The 10,172-nt window shown below is 32.0% G+C and overlaps 1 protein-coding gene across 1 annotated transcript; it reads left to right on the top strand.

Moving 5' to 3' along the window:
- The first annotated feature begins 8,122 nt into the window (after positions 1-8,122).
- LOC100251187 (putative germin-like protein 2-1) lies at positions 8,123-8,905 on the top strand. The gene is made up of 2 exons (XM_019225922.1): positions 8,123-8,252; positions 8,349-8,905. Exons 1-2 carry the CDS (start codon positions 8,123-8,125, stop codon positions 8,903-8,905), a joined length of 687 nt encoding a protein of 228 aa, XP_019081467.1.
- Positions 8,906-10,172: the final 1,267 nt, after the last annotated feature.

The following is a 10,172-nucleotide window of genomic DNA, read 5'->3' as shown; positions in this document are numbered from 1 at the left end:
AAATCACATTTTAGATAAAAATTTCAAAAATATTTCCTTCTAATAAAAATTCATTTTTTTTCAAAAATATAAGTTGTAAAAATCTTTAAATTGAATTGCAACATTCCTTTTGTAAAAACCCATTTTTTAATAATTCTTTTTAAAAAAAATCACTGTTTCTAAATAAAAGTTAGGTAGATGATAAAATTTATAGTCGGGTTTTTATCTACCCATGCCTTAATTTATTACTTAAATTTTCTTAAGTGACATTAATCTTAAAATATAACCAAGTATCAAATAATTTTTTATTAAAAAAATGAAAAAAATCAACTATATTATATAAAAATTCATGTTAATATTAATATATTTGTCACATGGGTTTCTCTATCCATTTTCAAAAAAATTCTAATAGAATGTCTTATTTGTTATTTAGATAATTTAGTTTTAACATTATTGAAAAAATTGGGGTGTAATTTAACATGGTGGAAGTATGAATTGATCTTCAAGAATTAGTTTCATTGAACTTATCAAGAAACAATTTGAGTCGATTGAACTCTATAATAATTGGTCAATTGAAATCATTAGACATTCTTGATTTATTATAAAATCAATTTATTGGTGAAATTTCAGTTACCCTTTCTAAAATAGATTGTTTGAGTAACTTAGACCTCTTTCACAACAACTTGTAAGGTAAAATTCCATGAGGTACTCAACTTCAAAGCTTCAATACTTCTACTTATGAGGGAAATCCTACACTTTGTGGACTGCCCTTTTGAAAAAATACCTAAGAGATATAGTAGGGGAAGCTCTCAATACTATTGGTAGTGAAGACAACGTTCAACAAAAGGAAAATAGCATGTGGTTTTATGTTAGCATTGCTCTCGGATTCCTTGTTGGATTTTGGGGAGTTTGTGGAACTCAACTACTGAAACGTTCATGGAGACACTTCTACTTCTAATTTTTGAATAAAATAAAAGATTAGCTCTACATGACCAGAACAATAAATATGACTAGATTACAGAAAAGTCTTCAAAGTTAAATGGTAAAACTCTCCTTCTACCTCTCTTTCTCATTTGTAAGAAAATTTTAACTTAATATTCTTGGCCAACGGTTGTGAAAGAAAAGTAGGTCCTCACTAGTATTTTTCAAATACTTCTTTTATTTATCTAATAGTATATTTTGATAAGCTAAGATTTGTGAATGAATAAAATTACATAATGTTTGATTGAGAGGATTGTCTTTATTCCTAATTGGGCAAACCTATAAGATTTTAATATGCTAATTGGTTATAACATTGACTTTTTCTATTATTTTACATTTTCTCACAAAATATTTTCCCCCCTTTTTCAGAGGTTGAACTCGGTTGCTTTAAGCAACAGACAAAAGACTTGCCCACTATATAAACCAGAAATGTTAATGTAAATTTTCTTTCCATGCAAATAATTGAATTTTTTTTTCTCAAATTGATGAATATTGTCTTTTACTCTGCATCTCAGGAATTCAAGTTACTTTCATCTCATATTTTATCCTGTTTTGGAGTATTATTGACTATAAGATAGATGCATGCTTGAATGCAAATAGCTCTCTCCTCTCACCTTCTCATCCTATGATTGAATTTAAAATGTAATAAGTTTCTTGCTTTATTTTGATGATTGTCTATATGCTAAAGATGAGATTTGTGGACATATAATCCCTATTTTTCCTTATATATCATGTTTTGTGATGCTTTATAACTTACTGTCATCATTGTTTTCTTCATTGAAACAATATTATAGAAAGATAATAAGACATATTCGTGTTAGATTTTTTAATTTAAAAATATTTTCTTTCACTCCAAAACCAATTTATTCTCTTCATCAAAATTAAAACAAAATAAAAAACAATGTTATAAGCACAAAGCTCATTCTTTTTGGTCTTCAGAGCTTTCTCAGATGAAATTGTCTCTTAGATGCTCGGATGAATCTCTACTTCTCATCACTACTGTTGATTATAGGTTAGCAACTCTTCTTCACACTTGTTGCTTTTATAAGATCTCAAGTCTAGCTTCTTTCTAGATGGATTTTTCAAAACAGTTCATATTTTGTACTTTATAAAGAATATCAAATGTTTAATCCACATATTAGATAAGACCTATAAATATTCAAAATATTGTTAATCTTCATTATTCAGATCTTATTATCTTAATTCACTTGTTTTATTTGTTGGAAATTCTTATCCATCAAGTATGCATTAATCACTTTTTGTACTTTTTGTACCGAATGAAATTTTGTTACTTTCTAATTTTTCCACTTTCTTAACCTAAAGCGCTTGAAAAAGCAAGAAAATAGGGGGCTAGAACTTGCTAATCAAGGGACAAATATTATGAGAAAATGATTTAATTGTTTATAATTACATTCTAATAGTACCAATTTAATATCCATAAACAATGAGAGATTACGATCTTGATCTGCTTGCAATAGTTGTTGTATATTTACAATGATTCAGTTACTATAAATAAAGCTAGTAATGTATAGATAAATACGAGTATCCGTTGTTCTAACCCAATTTTTTTTTTAAAAAAATAATGTTAAAATAAGCATATAAATGTTACTTTTTTTATTTGTGTTTTCTAAATTATTTACAATGGGCCTTTGATAAGGAAAATTTTCATTTTGTAATTTTAAAATTATTTGCAATTTTATTTTATTTTATTTGAAAAAAAAAAAAAGAAACAAAGATATGTCTTTTAAATCATTGACTTTTGCTTTTCCTTTTTTTCCAAGAAAGAAAAAAAATGAAAGTTTCATTTTCACTACTAGTGCCAAAAAATTGGCAAAACTTGCATGGCCAAAAAGAAAATTAAAAATTAAAGACATATAAGGAAAATTAAGGAATAATATACTCTTATTGGGAGCCTAGACTATTCAAATAAAACAATAAGATAATTTCCTTTCAATGTTTATTTTTCTTATTTTATTTCAAAAAACAATTCGACTAAATTAAATTATATCCTAAGGCAAAGTTTTTTCTTTCTTTTTTTTTTTCTTTTTGGCTTTCAAATAGCTTTTTGAGTGAAAGAAACTATTTTGAAGATGAAATTTTGATGAATAAAAAACTTTCCAATATAAATGTTAAATAAAAATATTTTGATGAATTTTTTTCTTTTTTCTTTTTTGTACTTTGGTTTGAACATGAGCTCAAATTTAGATAGAATTAACTTTGAAGTAAAATTTCTCAAATACTTTCGAAATATTATAACTACCATTTTGATTATTGATTTCACAAAGATATTTATAAGGCTATTTATGATTTTCACATGCAATTGTGAAGTGTGACAATTTTGAATTTGGAGAATAAATGTTTTTTCTTTTATTTTATCTTTATTATTTATTATTTTTATTTATTTTGTATTTGAGTCTTATTTTTTCACTTAGGAAACTGTTCACCAACATTTTAATGAGTTTGGGGAAGCAAAGTGTCGTCTTTTAATAAGTTTGGAAGGTTAAGTGTTGAGTTTTGATTGTGAAAGAGTGAAATATAAATCATACCCAAGGTTGAGAGGGTAAAGCGTATTTAACCCTATAAAAAAAGATCTCCACTTAAAAGTCAATGTATTTTTATTATTTTTTCAAATTAATTGTATCACTCAAAATAATTTTTTTAAAAAAAATTCAAATCTTAGTAGGTGTTTGGTAAATCAACTTAATAAATTAATTTAAGTCATTAAGTAAGTTAATTATATTTGGTAAAATAACTTAATGTATGATTTAAAGTCAAAAACAACTTTAAGTAACAAGCAAAAACAATTAACTTATTCTTAAGTTTGTATCTTTATTTTACATTTTTATTCTATTTGCCCTAATTACCTCTACAATCTTTTTCGTAATTCCACACCTCCTTTGTTACTCAACCTCTTTTGCTTAATTATAATTTATGAGGATAAATATGTGAATTTGATGATTTAGAATAAGTTTTAAATTAATTTTATCAAACAACCTTAATACTCGAAGTAAAAATTAAGTTATTGGTTTTAAGCCGAGAACTTCAATATAATTTAACTTAAAATCAACTTCACCCATTAAGTAATAAGTATTAAGTTTTACCAAACACTCCTTTAGTCATATAGAGCTTGACAATCATTTTGTTGGAGAAATTAAAAGGTTACTGTTAAAGCCTTAGTCACTTATTTCCTTCCATCAAAATTGCAAATTGCATGTGGATGTTTACCAGCGGCCTTCCAGGATTAATTTGTTCCTAACATTTTGTTACAAGCTGGGTGTGCACAAAATTCCCCACACAAGCTAGAAGGGGGATGAAAACGAATCAAATTTAAAAGAATTAAAGAAAACCTACTACATTAAGCAGACTTAAACTCAACAAAACCTTGGCTTATAGCATATGAGTGGACGAAAGTTCGCCTCATATCCAAGAATATAACAAAAATCTTTATTCTTTTAGGATATACAAAGAAATGAGTTACATATCCAAGAAATCAATACATAGAAGTAATGTGTAATCTTATAAGTAGGTAGATGTGCAAAGGTGAACCATTCTAGTAGGTATGGTTGTCAATCCAGAATTGAGATTGAAGATATGTTTTAATTCGAAATGCTTTTAATGGACTTGTTTTTATCAAGTGCTTTAAAAAAATTTATAATTGATTTTTCAACTTTTTAAAAATATTAATTTTTATTTTTATTTTTTTTAAAAAAAACCTTTTTTTATGCTAGCTAAAAACACTGTCAAACGCTTCTTAGAGAAACCACTTCAATTAAAATCACTTTCATGAAATGCATGTCATGAATTAATTATAAAGTTAGACCAGGATGGATAAAATCATAAGTAATCATTTATTTTGACTCTTTCATTTCACTGATTCCCACGCTTTGAATTGTTCACTGCAGCGACTATAGCACAACTTGAGTTAATTTATCTCAATAATGTGATGCCGGACTTAAAAAGTTAGTTGCTCTTGGATCCCACCACACCCACAAGGGTGTACACTTGCCTGTCTCAATCTGCCATCTTTTCAAGGGCCAGTTATTAATCGGCAAGGTCAATGGCTAGGGCTATCTCATGTAGCCGCAGAGATTCTTTTTAATGAGCTAATAAGATCCAGGCCATGGCATCATATTCATGTGGAACAATCAAAGAAGCCAGTAAATTTAGAGATTCAATACAGTTATCTTTTTTAGGATAGTTAATTAATATTAATAATATTCTATACTCTCCCTTCCCTAAAGAAAGAGGATCCCCTCTTAAATAGCTAGGCTCTTGTAATAGTCCTTTTAGTTGCTAGTGGGATTGATTCCATTTCTAATCTCTTTCAGTAGGCAAAAGCTAGCCAGCTTTATAAGTTATAAATTTCCAGTTTGAGTTGCTTTTTTAGGGGGAGGCCTAGGAGAATATCTTGTCTTGCAGCTCTTGTTAATCCCTCCTTGTATAAGGATAAGGAGGAAATCTCCCTTTCAGCTATTGGTAGTTAATATTAATCTGTACAATGAAGAGTCAGTGTTTGGATTTCCACCTGCACTAACATCTTCTATGTATTCTGACTTTCCAGCTATTACATTGCCTTCCAATGCTTCTGCCTTCCTTGCTCCATAGGTCGTAAGGGGTAAGGGTGGGTTTGGTAAACATATCCAGTTTCATTTCCAATTCCATTTTTTTCTAGTTGACTTCTCTAGGGTTTTGTTGCTGCCATCTGTCTTGAGTTGCAGAAGTTAGAATATAATGACTTTAAATGCTAAACCCTTACTCTTCAATTGAAAATGCCTTACTGGCTAATCTCCCCGTCATGCCTTCCACTTTCGAGCGAGTTCGAGCAAGTTAGTAGAAGTCCCATAGCAGGAAAGGACAGTATGAGAAAAATGAGTAAAATGCCTGTGGAAAGCAGGAGGAGTTGCTTATTTTCTTGGGAAAGCTATAGAAGGAGTGCTACTTCCAAGCATTTCTGCTTACCTTTGCCCATCCTTTTGGTGGGGGACCAGTTTTAAAACATTAGATGACTTAAAGAAGTCATCAATCCTATGAGAACGCCTGAGTCTTTTTAACCGCTTTCTTGCCATCTCCATCTAGTCTTAAGATAAGCCTATAGATTTGGAGTTACATTGGATAATGTGCTTTCATTCCCTTCGGTCTTCCGCAGTTTATAAGTCTTTTCCTGATTTGTATGAAGATAGTTTATGTTCATATCCTGCAGTCTATGCTAATGCAGTTTGTGATAAAGGTTGTATTATCTAGCCCGTAGTCTTTCTAGCCAGCCTATGGTCTAGGGCCTCTTATCTTACCCTAAAAGCAGGATCTAGGTCAAGCAAAAAAATAAATAAATAAGTCACGGGATAGCCAACAAGTAAGCAGGGGAAGAAGGGGAAGGCACAAGGAAAAGCCATTTTTTCAAGCATGCTAGCTAGTTCAGTTATATCTGACTTAAGGAAGTGGGCCCTATTCGCTTAGAATCTATCTTTCTCCTTCTCTACAGAGGTAGGTATAAGGAAGACAAGCCTACCTTGATTTTCCTCTTAGTCTTGCTTCTGTCTAGTTGTGAGGGGTATATAGTGTCAGTCCTAGGGACATTCCTAATCCAATATATTTTATGCCTTTATAGTTAATGCATATCCTATTTTAAATAGCGTATTTCCCTTATATACTTTTATATTTCCAATTGTGGGTCCCACTGCTCCTCTTCTTGCTAAGCCCCTTGTAATGCAGTCTTCTTACTTACTCCCTGACGAGCATCAAGATGGAGTTGAAACCATCTAATAGCAGGCCTAAGTCTAATGAGTGCATATGCACACGGGCCTCAAGTCGTCCCTCTCCTTTTAGGCGAGCTACTTCGTTCCTCTCAAAGTTCTTTTCATTCCTTTTCGCTCTTAACTTAAGTGGATTACGCCAGAGATGGATTATCCTTGGGGGAAAGTAAGAAAAGAGGGATCAGGCTAGAAATAGGTAGGGCTTTCTTTCATAGAAGAGTATCCAGACGCGTCTAGCAGTCTCAGTAGTCTTATTCCCCATAGTGGAAGTCCTCTTTTCAACAAGAGTTGCATGCAAGCAAGCTGTGGATATATTTTTCTGGGGCAGAATATAGTTTAGTTTCAAGGCAATGGCGGACCAGCCGAGCCAATTAAGTTCCATTTTTTCCTTTAGCCAGTTGCAGTTTCAGTTTGAGTTCTTTACAAGACATAATTCGAATTTCTTAAATATTAGCAGTTATCCTTCCTTTCAGGCAAAAGCAATCCTTCATTCCCAAGTCCTATTTCTGATAGGGTTGGCTAATGATAAGAGAGACTTTTCTTCAAGCAGTATAAAAAGAGTCAGCGCTATCTTTTCTTGCCTGCCAGGCGTATCGGTACCCATAGTAGTACCTTTTAGAGCAGTACTAGTTTCTATCTTGAAAGATCGAAGTTATTTACCACTAAGAGTCCCGGTCTTTCTTAACAGTTGTAAGAGTAATATAAGTCCGGGTCTGACTAGGGGAACTAATACTTTCTAGTCAAAAGTCTCAATCTATATAGGCTATATAACCTATATAGAATTGGTAATTTCTTGATATCTTTGGCAAGGGCTATATTTAGAATACCATATAGCGGCGGGATAAGGCAAGTGTTTTGATCAAGCCTGTATCAAGTTCCTTCCGGATTAGAGGTCAAACCCTACTTTTTGTATTATTATTATTTACTTCATTTTGCCTGCCAGTGCTCAGTATAAAAATAACATATTTTCCCGCCTTATAATTATATATAATATATATAATTATATATATTATTATATATATTTATTCTTTTGACTTATCTGGCTGGTCTTATTCAGAGACAGCAATAACTAGTCTTTCCTCTCCTTTCAAATATCATTCTTTTCCTTTCGTCCCTTCTATGTCGGGCTAGTAATACGGAGAGCTCTAGTATTAATATTAAGGTTTAAGATTAAGGGCCCACGATGTATACGCCCAAACTTAAAAAGTCCCAAGAGCAACTAACTTCAAACAATTAAGAATTCAAGTAATGGTTGATAGCAGCTTTGATTTATCAAAACAGAAGTTACATGAAAGAAAGAAAAAAGAACTTCATAGAAAAAAAAAATAGCTCCAGCCAACACAGCACTTCATTGCAGTTGTAAATTTGTTGCTCCTTCCTCAAAGTGATTTTTGAGAATCCATTGCATAGACATGAAGAAGATGGTAGTTAACACCCTTGCATACATTGCACTCTTAGCTATGGCATTTTCTCTCGCCTCTGCCTCCGATCCCAGTCCTCTTCAGGACTTCTGTGTAGCTGTTAATGATTCAAACGCAGCTGGTACAATATTCGTGCTCTCTCTAGTATTCTTGTCCATTTGTGATATATTGATCTTTCCTTGACTGCATTAGTGCTAATATATTTGCTGCTTTGCAGTGTTTGTGAAGGGAAAATTCTGCAGGGATCCAAAGCTTGCAACGCCAAATGATTTCTTCTTTTCGGGGCTTCGTCTTCCAGGGAATACATCAAACAAACTTGGCTCGATGGTCACACCAGCAAACGTGGCACAGATACCTGGACTCAATACCCTTGGCGTTTCCCTGGCTCGGGTTGACTATGCGCCATACGGCCTTAACCCTCCCCACATCCACCCTCGAGCCACAGAGATCCTCACTGTCTTGGAGGGAACACTTTATGTGGCCTTTGTCACCTCTAATCCTGACAACCACCTCATCTCCAAGGTCCTTTACAAAGGAGACGTTTTCGTCTTCCCACAAGGTCTCATTCACTTCCAGCTCAATGTGGGAACAACAAACGCAGTGGCCATTGCTTCATTGAGTAGCCAGAACCCAGGCGTGATCACCATTGCAAATGCAGTGTTTGGATCAAAGCCAGCAATATCAGCTGATGTTCTCACAAAGGCCTTCCAAGTGGACAAGAATGTGGTTGAGTGTCTTCAATCTCAGTTCTGGACTGACAACCACACCTACTAGGAGGACTCACCATGCAGATCCAGCTACTCATTATATACCATAAATAGATTGTTTAAATATGCAACCATCAAGTTTTGCATCTCTTTGAAATAATTATTTGTAATTTTAATTTCATCATTCAGCTATCCAATAAATAATTAGTTAATTAATTCAAAATTGTTTAGGTGCATTTCCTGTTTCTTATTTTTAAATATATATAAAAAAAAGTTTAAAATCTGAGGCTAGTAAAAGAAAAAAAAAACCAGCCTTGTAGTTATGTGGAACCATAACTTCAAACAAAATATATATCAATTTCACAAACTGTAATTTTTTTCTAGTTCTCAGAACCATAATAGCAATTTCTAGGTAAATTTCTCCCTCTACTTTTAAAAATATTGGGTTAGGTTGGGTCATCCCACTTAGACACTCAAACTTATGTCTAACACAAATGAATACATGTGTCATATTTAGTGATTTCTTTATAAATATAATTTTTATGATTTTTGATATTAATTTGCATGATTTTTCGTTCTTTTGAACACACTAGGTTGATGTGGTTAATAATATTATGGATTTAGTTGTGCATCATCGTAACTTTGAAATTGATTTACTTCTTGGTGGGGACAAGAAGAATGAATTGAAGAGGGCCTAAGAGTTTTACCATGCAACGATAGAACTATTACTCCATATTGGTTTGCATGTCCAATTTTAAATATTGAGTTTTATCCCAAATTGACAAAACATAATTAGTATGTTTAATAGAATGAAATCACATTAAACTACTTGGTTAGTTAATTTTTATAAACCTATTTAAAGAGCAAGTGGCTCTTTAAACACTGAATCATATCATGCAAGAACTTAAACAAGGAAACATTGCTGAACATAGAAGGGATCAAGAGGCTTATGTGGTCTGGAAGAGAAAATTTCTCTAGCTTCTATTACATTGTTGAGTTGTATGTAAGATGATCTATTGATTGAGTATGAAGTATACCAATTTTTCCATGAAATATTGTGGGAATCTCTGAATTAAAAAGTATGGTGAAATTTCTACAACAAAGTTGAGAGAACTTATAATGAAATTTGAAAATGATAAGATGTGAGCAAATCATATTATGAAACAACATCTCAAGGAGATAAAAAAAAAATGATAAGAAAGCTTGAGTCATCTAGATATGTCATCATTGATGAGTAACAAGTTAGTTTGTGATTTGATCTTTACCAACAAGCTTGGAACACATAGTGGTGAACATGACACATAATGAGAGTCCAGATTTTTTTATGATATAGT

Source organism: Vitis vinifera, chromosome 16 (assembly GCF_030704535.1).
Source record: "Vitis vinifera cultivar Pinot Noir 40024 chromosome 16, ASM3070453v1".
NCBI classification, from domain to species: domain Eukaryota; kingdom Viridiplantae; phylum Streptophyta; class Magnoliopsida; order Vitales; family Vitaceae; genus Vitis; species Vitis vinifera.
This window is presented reverse-complemented; position numbering and strand designations above follow the sequence as displayed.